The sequence below is a fragment of the Acomys russatus genome, chromosome 30, assembly GCF_903995435.1.
Source record: "Acomys russatus chromosome 30, mAcoRus1.1, whole genome shotgun sequence".
Taxonomy (NCBI): Eukaryota; Metazoa; Chordata; class Mammalia; order Rodentia; family Muridae; genus Acomys; species Acomys russatus.
In genome coordinates, this window is record NC_067166.1 from 766,569 (window position 1) to 786,141 (window position 19,573).

General features: G+C 45.2%; 1 protein-coding gene across 1 annotated transcript; it reads right to left on the reverse strand.

Moving 5' to 3' along the window:
* Positions 1-16,278: 16,278 nt before the first annotated feature.
* On the reverse strand, positions 16,279-19,341 carry Tmem267 (transmembrane protein 267). The gene is made up of 2 exons (XM_051172342.1): positions 18,952-19,341; positions 16,279-16,629 (listed from the first exon to the last, which is right to left on the reverse strand). Exons 1-2 carry the CDS (start codon positions 19,261-19,263, stop codon positions 16,294-16,296), a joined length of 648 nt encoding a protein of 215 aa, XP_051028299.1. The 5' UTR covers positions 19,264-19,341; the 3' UTR covers positions 16,279-16,293.
* Positions 19,342-19,573: the final 232 nt, after the last annotated feature.

The window sequence follows — 19,573 nt, forward strand, 5'->3', positions numbered from 1 at the left end:
GCATTAAGTCGGCCAGGTAGCTCCGCCCAGGGAGGTTCTTACCTTTCTTAGCACCAGGTTCCAGCCTGGCAGCTAATCCTCATCCTGCTGTGTGTTCACATTGCCGGGGACTGGAGAGCACCAGTGGCCATGTGCCTGCTGCTGAGGTCTTCACAAGTTGGTAGTGTTCATCAGAACCATTTGGAAACCATTAAAAATATGGCAGTCTAACCCGGGCTTGGTGGCGCAAGCCTTTAATCCCAGCACTCGGGAGGCAGAGGCAGGCGGACCGTTGTGAGTTCAAGGCCAGCCTACTCTACAAAGTGAGTTCCAGGACAGCCAAGGCTAACACGGAGAGATCCTGTCTCGAAAAAAAAAAAAAAAAAAAAAAAAAAAAAAAAAAAAAGACAAAATAGCAGTCTACGCGGGTATATTTGCCAACCTCTATCTGTACACCAGAGTAGTAGGGCAGGAGCGTCATTTGAATTTCACAGAAGCTTTGTGGATGATTTTGATGGGCAGGTCTTTTGAGAGTCATTACTAAAAAAAAGAATTTGTTTGTTAATTTGTTTTTCTGTGTAGTAACCCTGGCTGTCCTGGACTCTCTTTGTAGACTAGGCTGGCCTCGAACTCATGTAGCTCTGCCGGCCATTGCCTCCCCAGTGCTAGGATTAAACGTGTGTGCCGCAACGCCCAGCTTTAAAAGAAAAGAAAATTTAAGGGCTTGAAACAGGGAGTTTCTGTGGATGAGGGCGATAACTCACAAAAATTATCTGCATAGAAAGATAGAACATTCACAAAGGCTTGCTGTGCAGTCAGATTTGGGTTTATTTGAGAGAGAGGTCAGTCAGGCTGAGGGCAGTGACTGCGGGAAGGCTCAGGGTAGGGTAAGGAGCCCTGTTCTAGGCCAACCTTGCTGCCATGCCCTTCAGCCTCCTGAGTAAATCCATTGTATAGGAACCGATGGCTGGATTCTGTTTTGTTTGTTGTTGTTGTTTGTTTGTTTTTCCCTTCTGGTTTTTTTGAGACAGGGTTTCTCTATGTAGTCTTGGCTGTCCTGGACTCGCTTTGTAGACCAGGCTGGCCTCAGACTCACAGTGATCCCCCTGCCTCTGCCTCCCAAGTGCTGGGATTAAAGGCGTGTGCCATCCCTGGCCCTGGCTGGCTCCCCCATAGCTGGATTCTAACTGTTTCTCCCTCTGAGTGACACCAGACATTGTCCCTAACTTCTCTGAAAATAACAATGCCATCCAATGTCATGCCTTGCTCCCTCTAGCCAGGTGGCCCCTTGAATGCCTGCAGTGTGGTCTCAGGTGTAATATAGAGATATATACACCAAATTGTACAAAAAACCTTTAAAATCTCATTAGATATCATGGCTTATTTAAAATATAGTCTTAAAAAAATATTTTCATCCATCTCTTTGGTTTGTTTTGAGACAGTCCCTGTCTCAAGCCAGTCAGCCTGCAAGCCAGGCCCTGGAATTTGTAAGTGCCCCTGCCTCTGCCTCCCAAGTGCTGGGATCACAGGTGTGCCATCACACCTGACCTCTTTTTTATTTTCTAGATTACCTCAATGGTGTCCTCCTAGGACTCTCTCCCAAGTTAATGTTGAAACTCTGTCTCTGAGCACAGCATTGTTGGCGAGATGAAGACTGGTGGCAGGTGCTTAGCTACACCCCAACTGAGAGGGCCTGCGGAAGTGGGCCGTGTCTCTTCCGTTTCTCTGCTGTGTGAAGGATGCAGAAATGAGCTCTATCTTGGAGACAGAGACTTAGCTTGCTAACACCCTTAGTGGGCGCCTCTCAGTCTCCAGAACTATGATGGAATATGTTTCTATTCCTTAAAGTTGTACAGCCTTAGATATTCTGTCATAGCCGTAATATGGATCAAGTGAGCATATTGCTGCTACAGAGGGCTCAGAACTCCACATTGTCCCCAGTTGCCAACCTGTAATTTTACCTTCAAGAGCTAGATTTATAATAGAACGGGAGCCAGGGAAATTGGCCAGGACCTGTTGTGTACGGATTTGCAAACTCATGCACACACTAATGTTTACCAGGCTGCCTGGTCCCTAAAATGCCCGCCTGAGGGTGGCCTTCCAGTGTGACAGATTTGCAAACTCACGCACACACTAACGTTTACCAGGCTGCCTGGTCCCTAAAATGCCCGCCTGAGGGTGGCCTTCCAGTGTGAGGAAAGGCTCTGCTCAGATGAAGGGAAGGGCAGCACGGGGCAGTATGAGTGGTTTTCAGTTGAACAGGACCAAAGTTATACGGACATTACAGAGGATTGATGGGACCCTGATTTTGATGATCTGGGGGTTATAGACCTTCGTATGGAACCTTGTTTGCTCTGTCATTGTGCGTGTAGCTTCTGCTAGAAAAGGCCACTGTGTCTCTGTCAGGAAGCAGGTCCAAGGCAGGTTCTGGGGACTGCAAAGTCCAGGAATGTTTTGTGAGGTTTTGTTTTGTTTTGTTTTGTAGCACTTTCTCTCTCCCTTACACTTCTTCCTCAGGGCACTAGCGTGAGATGATGCTTGGCCGGGGTCACTAGAAGACCCTTTGCACAGCATGTAGAACTGAGAAGAACTGACTGTGATGAGAATTACAACGCTGGGGCAGAGGTCACTGTCATCCTCCTGTTACAGCACGATCCTGACGTTCATTAGCAGGAATCTACAGACACACACACACACACACACACACACACACACACCGACAAGCCCACATCCTTCTGAATCAAGACACAGGTGAGATAAAAACTGGGTTTAGAGTGTGGTTTGTGTTAAGGTGAAGGGAAAAAAAATCATGGGGCTTTGTCAAGGAAAAAATATGGTTTAAGGCCTAGCTGTGGGTTATATGCGATGAAGTCCTCATGCAGTAAGCCCAGCCTGTGTCCAGGAGGCCACGTATGGCCCACGACAGCTATACATGAGGCCCAATACATTTGTAGATGACAATGTCAAGTTGCAATGCCAAAAGGTTAGGCACCTCTGCACGTGGACCAGTGTTAACTCAGAAAGACGATGAAATTCCGTGTATCAGTAGGGCGTGTTACTACAGTGCACGCCCAACACAGTCGGCTTATAAAGACGAAGGGTTTCTTTATTTAGCTCACAGCTTTGGGAGGTTCAAGAGCACACTATCCTCATCTTAGAGCTTAGCTGTGCCAAAAACACAACAGAGATGCCTCCGTCTCTGTGTGTGTCTAAGAGCTTGCAGCACCAAACAGGAGACCAGGCAGGAAGAGGCTGGCATCCCACAATCCTCTGGGAGGGCACACCCTCAATAGAGTACCATTCTAAGGTTCCATCACATCCCAACATCACCACCCTGGGGACCAAGGCTTTAATCACAGCCCTTGGGAGGATGCTCAGATTCCAGCCAGACCCATAGCAAGTGGCTCCAGAAGCAGTTTTCATTACTGCAACCGAGAAGACTGGGAATTAATTGAGTGCCTTTAGGGCCTAGGATGCAGCCGGAGGGCAGAGAGATAGAAACCTAAAATTATGTGTGGCTTTGTGCTTCCCACTGTGAAGCTTCCTTTAGGCTAAAAAGCTTCACCTGTAAACTTTCAGAGACTTTATTTCTTTTACCAGGAAAATCCAAATAGTGTAAAGGGAAATGAGGTGACAGGGATGGATGGGAAGCGGGATTAGATTCTTTTTTTTTTTAAAAGTTTGAGTCTAACGAAGTTGAAATAGTAAGCTATTGAGTCTTTATTTAAACATTTAATGACATTTTATTAAACTTAAAAAATAAACATTTGCATTGCAGTTAGCAGAGTCACATGTACCACATTAACTCAGTTTCACAATTTATTAACATGAGATAACGAAGCAACAGCACCATAAAACCACTAAGATTTTATAAAGCACTGGAAGAAAGTCAGGGACAGGAAGGCAAATGCCAAGAGCTCTCCTTGTGTTTGAAAGTCGGCCGGCCGTAGAAACCCACAGTAGGGAAATAGTCTTCAGGGAGGCTTGGGAGCAGGAGGAGGGCTGGGGGCAGGAGGGGGGGAGGGCTGGCAGGAGCAGGAGGGGGAGGAGGGGGAGGGCTAGGGCGCAGGAGCAGGAGGGAGGAGGGGGGAGGCTGGGAGGGGGAGGGGGAGGGCTGGCAGGAGCAGAGGGGGAGGGGGAGGGCTGGCAGGAGCAGGAGGGGAGGAGGGGAGGGCTGGCAGGAGCAGGATGGAGGAGGGGGAGGGCTGGCAGGAGCAGGAGGGAGGGGGAGGGCTGGCAGGAGCAGGAGGGAGGAGGGAGAGGGCTGGCAGGAGCAGGAGGGAGGAGGGGGAGGGCTGGCAGGAGCAGGAGGGAGGAGGAGGACTGGCAGGAGCAGGAGGGAGGAGGGGGAGGGCTGGCAGGAGCAGGAGGGAGGAGGGGGAGGGCTGGCAGGCGGGAGGAATAACGATTGATGAGCTGTAGCACAAACAGTAACTATGACTGACAAAAATTAACTGTGCATTTCAAGAACGCCAGCAGAGAAGATTTGAATGTTCCCGACACAATGAAATGGATGTGTTTAAACACAGCAGGGCCCCATTAAAAACTAGGCTTCAAATATTTATGACAGGCTACTGAGTTACTTAGCAGAATATAAGTTTGTTATTATATTCATATTATGTTATGTTGTACCCACTGTAGAAAGCTTGGAGCATGTAAGAAGGTACACAGTAAAAACAAATATCTAGCTGGGCGTGGTGGCACACACTTTTAATCCCAGCACTTCGGAGGCAGAGGCAGGTGGATCTCTGTGAGTTTGAGACCAGCCTGATCTACAAAGCAAGTCCAGGACAGCCAAGGCTACACAGAGAAACCCTGTCTCAAAAAACAACAATGACAAAACAAAAACAAACAAACAAAAAACCCTAATATCTAGAAATAAGCCTCCTCAACTTGTTGGCACATATATCCTTATAATCATTCTAGCCATGTCTTCGTGGAATGAATATTAAAGAAGAGTCTGCTTTATGTGAGTCAATGGAGGCCAGAGAGAAATGGGGAGCAAAGGAGGCATGGCCACTGTCAGCAGGAAGGAAGACAGCTCCACAAGCCACAGCTGGGTGGTGATGCCACCGGAAGCTTCGGACACGCCTGACAGAGGCATTTCTCCTGGCCCAGGAGCCAGCTGGCTCTGAGGCATGATTCTTAAGGCTTGCCTAGTGTTAGCATTTAATAAAACAGAGCTATTGTGTTTTAGAGCCACCTGCTCTTAATGCTGAACACTAAACTTGGAGGGTTTTTTGTTTTTTGTCTTGTTGTTGTTGTTTGCTCGTTTGTTTTTTTTGAGGCAGGGTCTCTCTGTGTAGCCTTGGCTGTCCTGGAGTCACTTTGTAGACGCATTCTTTGTAACATATAAATATGTGTTTACAACAACATTTGTATTTTAGAAAGATATGCAAGAATTTGCTAACCAGATACCCAACTTACAACTACTTATATAATACCATTGCATTTAAACAAAAACCAATCAGTTGTAATTCCTCTTCAATGTCTGGTTATATATCATTTTAATTAGCATGCGTGTTTATACAGAAAGAGAGAACCTTTTGTTTTGTGATCATTATTTTCTGTTAACAGGTCAGGAATAACTCTCTAAGGCCTTTTTTGTAGCATTTTTACCTTTCAATGGTTTTAGAATATTGTCATAGCTCTGTTGATTGTTGTTTTTTGAGGTTTTTGTTGTTGTCATTCTTTAAAGATTTGCTTATTTACCTAGGCCCCATACACATATGTAACAGATGTGCAGCTTGGTCTTCATGTGGGTCCCCTAAAATTGGGAGTAGAGGTTGTCAGTGATTCTGTTGACTGCCTTTGGATCCTTTTTCCCTAGCTGGGCTGCTTTGTCTGGCCTCAGTGGGATAGGATATCACTTAGTCCTGATGTGACTTGATGTGCCAGGATGGGTTGGTACCCAAGCCTCCTTTTCTCTGAGGACAAGGGGAATGGGGGAAGGAGGATGTGAGGATGGGACTGGGAGGAGAGAAGGGAGGGGTCTGGGATCAAGCTCTAAAGTAATTAAATAAATTAATGGAAAAGAGATTTATTTAGTGTGTATGTGTGTGTGTGTGTGTGTGTCTGTGTGTGTGTGTGTGTCTGTGTGTGTGTGTCTGTGTGTGTGTGTATGTCTGTGTGTGTGTGTGTGTGTGTGTGTGTCTGTGTGTGTGTGTGTGTGTGTGTGTGTTGTATGCATGTGTAGCAGGTGCCTGGAAATGGAACTCCAGATTTCTTCAAAAGCAGTACATGCTCTTAATCACCAAGCCATCTCTCATGTAAACCAGGCTGGTCTTGAACTGGCTAAGTAGCTGAGGGTGTCCTTGAACTCCTGATCATCCAGGCTCATTTCGAAAGTACTGAGATTACAGATTGACACCAGCATACTGCACCAAAAGGCACACTTTTGTGTTATTTTTTTATTATTTTAACTGTTAAATATCCAAATAGCTTGGTTGTGTTCTCTCTCTAGCGTGTATTATTGTTGAAATAATTTTTAGCAGGGCATGATGGCACATGCCTTTAATGCCATTATTCGAGAGGCAGAGGCATGCAGATCTTTGTGAGTTCAAGGCCAGCCTGGTCTACGCAGGGAGAGTTCCAGAACAGCCAGAGCTGCACAGAGAAACCTTGTCTTGAAAAACAAAACAAACAAACAAATAGTTGCTAGAAATTAAACTCACAGAACTGAGCATGCCAGGTAAGTGCTTTATCACTCACTGAACCCTACTCTTCGCTCCAGTAAAGCTTGTTATGGTTATAGCAGTGAGGTGTCCGCTCATTTCAACATTTCCTTAAATAAATTCCTTGAAAGGGGAATTCTCTAGGGCTAGGGAGGTGTGGAGGGCTAACACCCAAGGTAGTCTTCTGACTCCATTCACGTCTGTACTGTGCACGTGAACATACGCACATACATGCAACCTCTCTCCTCTGATAGGCTGAGCTCAGGGAGGGCAGTGTGTTAACATGTCCCTTGCTGTACCCAGTGCCTAGGTCAGTGCTCAGCAAATAATGGGTGCATAACATTTGTTGAGCGGATAATAATCTGGGTAGTTGAAGTGAGCAGGTCTTGGGTGCGTGAGGAAAACCACAGCAGTGGGTCTGAATGGTGTTTCAGTCGCTACCTTTTGGCCTCTTCTGAACATTTGCCATTTTGCTGGTAATAGTGTTTTAGAATTCATTTCTCCTCAGGGAGAAAGTGTGTATTATAAGGAGATTATGGGTTTATAGATTGAGTCATCAGGGGCAGGGGGCAAAGGTGAGGTGCTGCATGCAGTATTTCAGAAAACGGTGTTGTCTAGATACAGCGCCTGGCCTTCCCCAGCTAGAGCAGCTTTCGAGCTGAGTTTCATGGTTTACGCTCCAATAAAGTCTGTGAAGGGGACGGGCATTATAAAATGCCAAAGCAAACAGGGAACTGTTCAGGGCTAATCGCAGGGACGAAGTTTGAGAACCTAGAGCAGTAAGAAGGGAATTTCCCTCGAGCCGGAATTCCTGGTTAACACTAGGGTTGCCTGACCGGCAGGAATACTTTATGTCGTTGCTGTTTTTAGCACTCATGTTCTCCAGATCCCCAGATAATCTGAATTCATCCCAATGTCACCATGCTCTATTTTATTACAACGCCGGGGTACTGGAGTCAAGCGACTTGCATCGAGTCAGTCAACAAGCCTGGAAGCAGAGGGCACAAGGATACTAACAGCTAGTAGAAAGAAAAGCAAATGAGGAGTGAGCGGTTGTTAAAATACCTTGCAGACTCTAACTAAAATCAGGAAAGGACTGATGCACAGTCTGGAACGGGCAGTGCTGGTATGAACTTAACACAGCTAGCCTGGTATCCACGGCAATTAGTGTTTGCCATCAGGGAAGGAGGCTGGCCCTTCAGTGACTGGCTTTGAAACAGCAGGTGCCTGTGTACACAAGGACAAAGTAGAAGCATTACATTCTCTTTTTTTGTTTGTTTGTTTTTCAAGACAGGGTTTCTCTGTGTAGCCTTGGCTGTCCTGGACTCGCTTTGTAGACCAGCCTGGTCTCAAACTCACAGTGATCCGCCTGCCTCTGCCTCCCAGGTGCTGGGATCACAGGCGTGCGCCACTGTGCCTGGCAGAAGCATTAAATTCTAATGTATGACATATTTTAAAAAGTATGGATTTAAAAAGAAAAAAGTCGTAGAACAGGGAAATTCTTTTCACATGGAACAGGATTCAGAAGATATGGAGGAGACAAAACATTTTGCCACTCAAGGGTGTGGGAAGATGGGGTCAGTGGTTAAGAGTGATTGCTGCTCTTGCAAAGGACCTGCGAGGCATTTTCTCGGTTAGCAATCCATGAGGGAGGCCCAGCCCATTGAGAGTGGTGCCATGCCTAGGCTGTTGGCCCTGGGATCTAAAAGAAATCAGGCTGAGCAAGCCAGGGGAGTAAGCCAGTAAGCAGTGCTCTTGCACAGCCTCTGCCTCAGCTCCTGCCTCCAGGTTCCTGCCCTGTTTAAGTTAAGTGTAAGCCAAATAAAGCCTTTTCTCCTCAACTTGCTTTGGCTTGTGAATATTTTTGAGTCAAGCATAGTGGTACTTGTAATCCCTTGAGCACGCACTCATGCTCTCTCTCTCTCTCTCTCTCTCTCTCTCTCTCTCTCTCTCTCTCTCTCTCTCTCTCTTTCTCTCTCTCTCTCCCCCCTGGGCTATTCCTGATGATTTTAGTCCAGTGAGACTAGGGATGGATTTTTATAACACAGAACTATAAAATATAATCCCAGCACTTGGGAAGGCAGAGGCAGGAGAATCTCTGTGTTGTGGCCAGCCTGGTCTACAAAGAAAGTTCCAGGACAGCCAAGCCTATTATACAGAGAAACCTTGTCTCAAAAACAACAACAACAAAACAAAGAACTATAAAATAATACAATTGTCTTCCTGAGAACCACCATTCAAGCCAATAATTAATGAGACAAAGTCTATATAGTGCATGCTGGCCTCACACCTGTATAAGTCTTCATTTTTGTTTTTGTTTTTTCAAGACAGGGTTTCTCTGTGTAGCCTTGGCTGTCCTGGACTCACTATGTAGAGTAGAAATCTTCTTGCCTCAGTTTCTCGAATACGGGAACCACAGGCATGCCCCATACATGGCTTTGTGTGTGGTTGTTACAGAAGCTGAGGAAAAGTAGCATAGGCAGTAATATTCACACTCACAGCCTCTAACCTCCAGGCCAACTCAACATGCTTTCTTCTCAGCCCTGCTGCCATTTTTACCCTTTCAGGATCTCAGGGTTAATTCTCCTCGAGTTCACTTGACCTGCCACAATAAGAAGGAAGCAGAGAGCTCGCCCAGTGACACACTTTGAATGTCACAACCTAGGCAGGGCAGGACGCTTTCCTGAACAGTTGGCCTGCAGCCCAAGCTTCTATGGAAGCTTGGATTGCACAAAAGTAGCCTGTGCCTGTCAGGTTAGGAGTTAAGGAAACATCAGAGTTCCCTGTTTGTAGATGAACCAGGCTCAACACTGAGACTATTGTGGGTAGGGGGAAAAAAAACCCAAAAAACAAACAAACAAACCCAACCACAAAAACCAGGCAATTAGCTGTGAAATCCAGGCAGAGTGAACCATAGTGTTTACACAGGACTCAGTACAAATGGAGCCTCTGTACACACAAGGGGCTTTTACGGTCTCTCATGAGTAAGTACTCTCCCAACGTCATGGAGGTATGCTTCTCACACACACACACACACACACACACACACAAAACACACACACACACACACACACACACACACACACACACACACACACACACGTGCGCGCGTTTTGTTATACAGCAACTATCCTGCTCTTTAGGCTTCATTTAACATTAACCAAGTGAAGTCTGCTGTTTGTGCTTGAAACTCTCCTCCCCTTCCCCCCTGCCCCCCCACTCTGACTTGGGAACACAAGCAGGGCTCAGACCAGGTCAAATGAACATGAATAAAAGTTTGTGACTCAGAGGAGGGCTTTTTTTGGACATCTGCACTGAGATCCATCTGCCAGCCTCCTCCTGTTACGTAACAGTGCTGCGAGGCATATAACTCAGGGTCTTGCGAAGTGAAGTATAAAATGTTTTATCGGTCTTTCCATCATTATCATTATTCCCGAAGAGTCAAGGCAATCCAGGGAAGGTGAACGGTGGTGGCACAACCTTTAATCCCAGCACTTGGCTGGGCAGAGGCAGGAGCATCTCTGTGAGTTCGAGGTCAGCCTGGTTTACAGAGGGAGTTCCAAGACAGCCAGGGCTACACAGGGAAGCTTTGTCTTGAAAAACCCAAAACAAAACAGGAAAATGAAAACCAAGAAAAGAAAAGAGTTCGAAAGGAAGGAAGGAAGGAAGGAGCAGAGATCAGGGATACTGATGACAATGCCTTAGAATTATTCAAGGTTAGTTATCAAAAGGAATCTCTCTTTTGGATGAACGCTGTCATAATTCATTATTGATTTGCAGTGGTTTCCATGGTGATTTTAGAAACAAGTGTCAAGTTTGCAATTAGAACTGCCAAGCCAGGGTTCTGTTGCCTAAACTCTGTGCTAGGGCCTCAAATAAGTTCATGCATAGTTTTCCCTTTTGTGTGAAGAAACAGCAATACCTCCAACAGAAAGAGGTTAAAGTCTTTCAAGTTTTATCTTGAAATTTGGCCCTGAACTATGTGATGACGCTGGCCTTGAACTCACAGAGATCCATCTGCCTCCTAAGCTCTGGGATTAAAGGCCCATGCCATGGCTAAATAGTATGTCAATAGGAGAGAGAGCTGTGTGTGTACAACTGAGGCACTGAGCCCGATGGGGGAGCAACAAGATCAAAGCTATCTGCCCACCAGGACAAACAGCACTAGTGTCTGAGTTTGCGGAGTCAGGTGATGGTGTCAGGCCAAACATCCACAGTCTCAAATCTGCTCTTACGGTAGGAGATGTGTCACAGACATGAGATTAAGTGATAGAGGCTTTGCTTGACAAAGGTCCAGAGACCTCCGACTGTCCAGCATGATCTCCAGACATCCAGAACAGCTGTTGAGGCTCTTCTTGACAAAATGCCAAAGATCTTAAATATTATGTGGGGTCCAGGTGTAATTTTGTCTATAAATCTGCCTTTTCTCCTAAAACTGTCTTTTTCTCTTTATTTCTCGGCCCTAAGGAAATTCATACAGGGGAAACTTTTTTCCCACAGGGAATGTTGAAACAAGGCATCTGGCCAAAGGCTTGAGACAGTGAGAGAGTTTTTTGCTGTGACTGTGAGCACCCAAGAAGAAATTGCATGAAAGAAAGTTAAGACCTTGACATAACAGTACCTGGCTAGAAACTTTTCTTTAGAATCTGCTTTGAAAGCACTAGAAGGTGGTCTTGGAATGTCATGCTTTACAGATATTTTACAATAAAGGACCCGTTGGTAGTTAGCCTAGGCTTGGATAGCACACCTGTTGGTTTGGGACTGGGGTCAAGGTTTTTTGTTGTTGTTGTTGTTGTTATTGCTGCTGTTGTTGTTTTGGTTTTAAATTAGAGAACATTTAGCTCAAGCTATGTCCCTATGATAATCATGTAAACACAATGGCTTTGGCCCAGGGAAATTTATGACTAAACTTTCCTGAGTATTGTTTAAGAAATAATAATCAGGTTATGCTGATCACTGCTTAGAAATTGATTTGATTTTTGCTGTATCCTTTATTGTAGGTTATACAGAACTTTTTGTATTTCCTTGTTAGACTGTTCCTTGCTTTGTTGATTCTTGAATGCCCTATTGATGGTAAAAGATGAGAAAAAAGAATGATGCAATGAAAAAGTTGAATTTGAATAAAATACTGGGGTTGGCCCAAGGAGACCAGCAAACAAGTAACAGACATGAGAGAGTGAGCCAGAGTGAAACGGAGAACAGCGAACAAGAAGAGAGATAGAAAGATAGATGGGTGACAATGAACAAGGAGTCAGACAGACAGCAAGAAAGACAGAGACAGACAGAAAATAAAACTATCCTGGGCTTTAAGACCTTCAGCTTGAAAAACAAACAAACAAACAAACAAACAAACAAACAACCCTTCAGCTTGTACCGCATATGCCTGAGTCTCTGAGTATTTCCTTTTCCTCTGTTCTTCAGCCTCTCCTCATCAACTACATCCTCTAGCTAGCTGTTCAGCCAAAGGCTGGTTCCCCTAGCCAGCTGTTCACCGCCTGCTCAACTCTCCCCACCGCAGATGGATCCATCTCTCCTCTTCGCTGTTCCCGGAGTTGGTCTGCGGGAGCAGCGGAGAAGGAAATGCCCGTACTGAATGTAAAAGCACACTTGCTTATTGTAAGGCATGATACAGGTAGACACTCCTCATGACCCTCAAGGCCTGCCAACCCAGAGATGACCACCGCTGCCAATCACTTCATTTGTTTAATCATAACTTCCTACACATATACTCACATGCGCGCCAGCTCTGCAAAAATGATGTCACACTGTTTTTTTTGTTTTTGTTTTTCAAGACAGGGTCTCTCTGTGTTAGCCTTGGTTGTCCTGGACTCACTTTGTAGACCAGGTTGGCCTCAAATTCACAGAGATCCACCTGCCTCCCGAGTGCTGAGACTAAAGGCGTCCGTCCCATGCCCGCTGATTGTCCTAATTTTTAAATGTGTAAGACAGATGTTTTTGGATTTAGATAGCTAGGCATTTTATTTCAAGGTCTGCCCGCTAATTTAGGTCAGTGATCCTTTAGTCAAAGACTGGTAGGTAGGTTCCTGTTTGGCTTTTGCCTTCTCGGGTCACCAACTGCCACCCACCCTTTTCCTCTGTGCTTACATGTTTAGCTCTTAGAATAACTTCCTAGAATTGGAATTTCTGGGTAAAGTGGCTTGTACTTTTAAACACAGTAGCAGGCTCCCTCTGGTAATGGAAGGGAGGCTTCTACAGCTCCCATATTTAGCAAGAATTACTAATCTCTTAGAAGACTGCTAGGAAAGATTAAAAAACTACCTTTTAATTTTGTTTTGTTTTTGTTTTTTTGTTTGCTTGTTTTTCCAAGACAGGGTCTCTCTGGGTAGCCTTTGCTGTCCTGGACTCACTTTGTAGACCAGGCTGGTCTCAAACTCACAGAGATCCTCCTGCCTCTGCCTCCCGAGTGATGAGATTAAAGGCGTGTGCCACCATGCCTGGCCTACTTTTTCTATTTTTAACTAATTATATGGAACATCTTGGGTTTTCCCTTCTAATGATTATTTCCGTGACATAATACCCTTCTTGGCGTAATTGAGAGGTAAAAAGTATCCCAGCTACACAGTGTTTCTACATTTATTCAAAGCTACATTCACGTCTACCTCTTCCTGTGTTTGCAGACTCCATCAGAATTAAGATCAGTGTGTGCTCCATTATGGGACATATCACACACAGGGGAGTTAATAACTTCTGCCTGCCCTACATTCATGTACAGACCTCTAGGAAAGGCACGACATACACAAAGCAAAGGACACACCTGCCAGTGGAGCACACACAGTGGCTTTCCGTTCTGTGCATTTCCTGAGAGACTGAGCTGTCCCCCACAGGGGAGAAACCCCCACACAGTTCTCCACTGTTTGCTACCTGAACCCCACAGCCAGGTCTTTAAACCAGTCACCAGTGACACAGACCCCAGCACCAACCACTAAGGCACCAGTGACACAGACCCCAGCACCAACCACTAAGGCATCAGTGACACAGACCCCAGCACCAACCACTAAGTCACCAGTGACACAGACCCCAGCACCAACCACTAAGGCACCAGTGACACAGACCCCAGCACCAACCACTAAGGCACCAGTGACACAGACCCCAGCACCAACCACTAAGGCACCAGTGACACAGACCCCAGCACCAACCACTAAGGCACCAGTGACACAGACCCCAGCACCAACCACTAAGGCATCAGTGACACAGACCCCAGCACCAACCACTAAGTCACCAGTGACACAGACCCCAGCACCAACCACTAAGGCACCAGTGACACAGACCCCAGCACCAACCACTAAGGCACCAGTGACACAGACCCCAGCACCAACCACTAAGGCACCAGTGACACAGACCCCAGCACCAACCACTAAGGCACCAGTGACACAGACCCCAGCACCAACCACTAAGGCATCAGTGACACAGACCCCAGCACCAACCACTAAGGCATCAGTGACACAGACCCCAGCACCAACCACTAAGGCACCAGTGACACAGACCCCAGCACCAACCACTAAGGCATCAGTGACACAGACCCCAGCACCAACCACTAAGTTGAAAGACATTGTTGATTTCTAATTTTCGGGCAGACGCTTATAGCAATTTTTGCATCTTATCACCTTGTGATAGCTGTAATTACATTAAATATGGGTAGGCTGGCAAATTCGCCTTTGAGAGAGAATGTACTATGCACCATGACGTATACCACCATTCACACTTAAAAGCCATCACACTAAGGCAGGGCAGAGTCATAGCTAAAGGCTTTTACAGAACTTCATACCTAGAGGTTTGTGTGTCACCCACTCTATCATCACAGTGCTTGCTTAGTCGCCATAAAACTGTGCAAGGTGCCAGACCTTGTATATTCAGGTTATACACATGTGAACAACAGGAAATAAAGTCATTTCATTTATAATAGGATATAAAAGGCGTAAGGCACTAATGTTGTTCTTTACATTTGTGTAAAAGTGTGATCTTGCACTGGGCTTGTCTGATTTGAAGGGAGGGCACAGGACTGAATGACCATAGTCATCATTTTATAGTTTTAGGGAGCAAAGTTCATCAACTGAAACTCCCACTATAAAAAAAAATATATATCCAAGCCAGGCATGACTTCGCAAGCTTGTTATTCCAGCACTCAGAGGCCAACGTAGGATTAATTGCTATTCTAGTCCAGTCTGGGCTGGGCTACATAGGGGTCGTGTCTCTGCGATGTGTGTGTGTGCCCATGCGTGAGTGTTCAGTATATCCTCTCACAAATGTACGTGGGCCTGGATAAAGACACCCTAGGCTTTTGGACTTGGAGAACACAGACCACTGAAGTTGGGCATCTCTGTGTCCTGTATGGCCTGCTCGCTTCTCTAGTTGTACTGTGGGTCAGAGTCTGCGCCGGGTCTTCTCTGAAACCAGGGGCTGAGTGGCTAGTGCACTGGCTGCGCTCCCCTGAAGCCAGTGGGGATAAGCTGTGTGGCCAGCACAGTTAAGAGCAGCTTGGGAGGATGGCTCAGTGAAGAGAGAAACACTAGCAAAGGCGAAGATGTGACCAGGATGGAGAAGACACACAGGCCAACAAGATACAACTCAACCTCCAAATGCAAGGTGGCGCTGATACTCTTCTTCTGTTGGAGGGCAGGTGGCTGCTGGTTGTTGATGACAAACTAGAGGTCACAGCCACAACACTCACTTAAAGGGACGTTAAAAGGGTACAACTATGATAAACCAGCCCAAAACTTCGGTTTTTATTTAAGGAAGGGATGGTCTACATGCATTTTCATTCTAGCTAAAGAAAGTTAGGTGACCCCCAAAGTGCCAAGGTGACATTCTTAAACAAAGTCTCTCTCTCTCTCTCTCTCTCTCTCTCTCTCTCTCTCTCTCTCTCTCTCTCTCTCTCTCTCTTTTTTTTTTTTTTTTTTGCTGTTGTTTTGAGACAAGGTCTCTTTATAATAGTCCTGGCTGACCTAGAGCTTGCTATGTAAACCAAAAAGGCTTCTATTTTAATGATGTTCTTATGGTTCATATGAAGACAGAGGGAAAAAAAATACAAAGGGTTTTACAACTTTAAAAAGTCATGTAAGATATAGACTTTATTTCCATGGATTTAAGCCAGATTCACCCCACCTTCACCCCACCCTCCCCCACTTCCCCACTCCCGTCAAGAGAGGGTTTTTGGGTGGTCCTGGAACTTGCTCTGTACACCAGCCTGGCCTTGAACTTGGAGATCCGCCCCCCTCCGCCTCTTGAGCGGTAGAACTAAAGGCAGGTGTGCATCACCTTCGCCTGGCTGAATCAGCCGTTTAGAAATAAATCTAAGTAAACTTATTCCTTATACACTATGTACTATCTCACCAACCAAACTGACAATGGCCTATGGGAGACAATAGGCTACAAGATCAGGCTGTGTAACGTAGCAGATAGCAGCTTATTTAATTTAACAATAAGAAAGACACTCTCCAAAGATCACGGACCTTTCCGACAGTGCCCAGAACTGTTACACACAGCCAGAGGCTTGGTCTGGATATAACATCGTGTTCTGAGTCATCTAATTTCCTCAGAAAACAAGGCACACAACTCTAGGGTCACAAACAAACAAACAAAAAGCCAAAACAACAACAACAAATGTATATATATAGTCATCTCAGACATCAATACGCATTCCATATTTTGGAGACATCATTTGTCGGGTCCCTGTTAAGTACATAAGGAGTGAACACACGTGTGGTAAGAATAATGTGCTTATTACGTAAAGCCAGTGGGGCAAAGGTGGCGTTTTCCCAAATGGGCATATCCACAGGCCATGGCGAATCCCATCTCGAATGTGGTGTGAGGTCCAGGAAATAAATAACATCCACGGAAGAAAGCTCCAGGAGTCCCTGAGCTTGAGCAGGTGTGTCATGAGCTTCACGCACAGAACTGTGATGGGTACCACCGTGGAACAGTGGAGGAAAGGCCTTCTCGGAAGAGTCAGAGCAGCCTGAGGGGAGAAGCAGCAGCTAGCATCATTTCCTTCTTTGTGAGATCACATAAGCTGCTTCCTCTTATTTTAACACATCCAGTGTCGACTGGAAATGCCAGGAAACACAACACTGCGGATGCACTGAACGCATGGTTTTCCAAGCCAGTGGTTTCTCTTTTCACTCCCTACTCTATAGTAAGAATGAGTTTTTAAGCCGGGCGTGGTGGTGCACGCCTTTAATCCCAGCACTTGGGAGGCAGAGGCAGGCGGATCGCTGTGGGTTCGAGGCCAGCCTGGTCTACAAGGTGAGTCCAGGACAGTTAAGGCTACACAGAGAAACCCTGTCTCGGAAAAAAAACCAAAAAAAAAAAAAAAAAAAAAAAAAAAAAAAGAATGAGTTTTTAACTTCTAAAAATAAGTGAAGATGATGAAAGTATGACCAGCATGTCCTTTGCATTAACAATAAAATGAAGGTCTAGGGACCTTAAAAGCCACAAACATAATTTATACCCTAAGCATGGGATTTGTATAATTGAGATTTAAATAATATTTAAAATTTTTTAAAAATTCTATTTATTTATGTTTATATACCTTTACTTGCTGAGCCACCTTAAACAGCCCTGTTTTAAAGTTATTTTTCTCCTGAGATTCTTTTTTTTTTTTTTTTTTTTTTTTCCTGAGATTCTTTTAAAGTTCCTTTCTGTGTGCTTGTGTGTGGGTATGTGTACAAGTGTGCAGTTGGCCTTGAGCCTGTAGCTAAAGTTGCAGGCAGTTGTGAGCTGCCACATGGGTGCTGGGAACTGGACCACATCCTAGGAGGAGCAGCCAGCGCTCTTAACCACTGAGCCATCTCTCCAGCCCTATTTTAAAGTTTCTAGTTGACAAACAGTGTCTGTACGTGTCTAAGAAGTACAGTGTGACATTCCCTATGTGTGTGTAATGTGCGATGGTCGTATTTATTACAGTAAGTGGCATGCTCCTCACTGAACAGTTAACATTCTTCGTGTGTTGAAAATACAACTCCTCTTCACCAGCTGCTCCGAGACAGACGTTGTCGACTGCAGTGCTACAGACGTACAAAGTGTTTCTTTCTGTCCGGCCTCACCCCTGCATCCTTGGCCTCACCCCTGCATCCTCGCTCCATCCCTTCCTATGCTATAACTTGTGTTTTGTAAAAGAACTTATTGAGACATCTAAGAGTATATACACATGCATACAATAAAATATTCTTTCATTAATGCAAGGGGAAAAGGAGAATTTTTTTTTATTAAAACCATTTCATGCCGGGCGTGGTGGCGCACGCCTATAATCCCAGCACTCGGGAGGCACAGGCAGGTGGATCGCTGTGAGTTCGAGGCCAGTCTGGTCTACAAAGTGAGTCCAGGACAGCCAGGGCTACACAGAGAGACGCTGTCTTGAAAAAAACAAAACCCAAACAAAACAATATCGTTTCATAACGGCCACGAAACGTTTCAGCATTTACTATTTCAGAATTTGAAAGATTAGTTTGTTGTTATTTAAATTTTTATTGCCCTTGCCAAAGCTGAGGGGATAGGATCTTAACCTTCACTTAAAGAGGGAAAAAAAACCCCTAAAGTTTGTCTTGAATCATCAATTATTTCTCAAAAAACCCTGATATAGCTTTTGTATCTGACAAAAGGAAGAAGTAACACTTTCTCCACCAATCAGCAGGGATTTACGGAACACGGGCCAGCTGGACCAGGTAATGTCCCAGCCAGTGGCTAACAAGGCAAGAGCCTCCTTCTCTGAAATGTCTGTAAATCATATACAAATAAAAGGCAAGCAAATCTTTTGATACCTTAGAGAATATAATATTTAGGAACTATTAACTGAAGTAGTATTTTATGTTTGATTTAAATTCGCAAGGCTTGGCACCCCAAAACTGAACGCCTGAATGCCTCAATCTGATTTTCGGTTTCTCCACCAGAGACCACTGTAGCCCGTCTATTGAAATGCATATTTTCGACCTCAAGTGAGATTGGAGGAATTAAACTGCTTAAGTCGTTCCCCAGGAATGAGAAAAATCATAAAAATGTTCAATTAATGGCGCATATAGGAGATACACACTGCCCGGAAAACAGAGGGTGAGAAGAGAAACATTAAGTGTGGCCAGGAAGAGCACTGACCCAGGAAGACGAGGAACGAAACCTGTTCATTTTCGCCAGGTTGCTCTATGAGCCAGCGCCGACCTTCTCAATACTGTATTGGGACTCGTATTTTAAAGTTCGGCATTCTCTCTAGAACATGGTAGCTAAAAAGATCAGCATGGCAGAACTAACTACAGTAAAGCCAGAAGTGTTAACCACATCCATGCCTTACCTTTAAAGATAGGGATCTGGCTAGGAAAAAATGGTCGATATCAATTACAGAGGCTAAAAATCCAGCTAAAAGAACTTCCCCAAAGTCGGTCTTCTTCTTGATGCCAATGGCGACTGCCCATGACCACATGCCAATCACGCCATGCACTGTGTTATCCGACAGGGCACGAAGCCAGTCATGTTGCTGAATTACAGAAAACTGAAGAAGTCTGTCAGCCACTAGGCAAAAGATGCCCAGGCCCAGGCTGGAAATGAGAGATTCTGTGCTGCAGCACTGTGGTAAAGCATGGATCTTTTCAACTTCGGACGCCATCGTAACTTGTGTCAGTATACAGAAAAGGCCATCAGGAGCCAAGAGGTGGTTCTTGTTTTCATCCCCAGTATCCTAAAGTAGAAACCAAGGAAAAATATTAGTGAAGGTGGGCCATTGCATAATATTTAAACAACATCAGCAATCATTATATAACCAAAACTGGAAAAAAAAAAAGTAACATCCCTTACATGGTGTACGATACGCTGTATGGCCAAAAATATTGTTAGTTTTTTTTTTTCAGGAAAACCCACTTATGTGGTACCAATGAGTACTTCAGAAAGCCTATTGAATGTTTTTTGGTGTGTGTGTG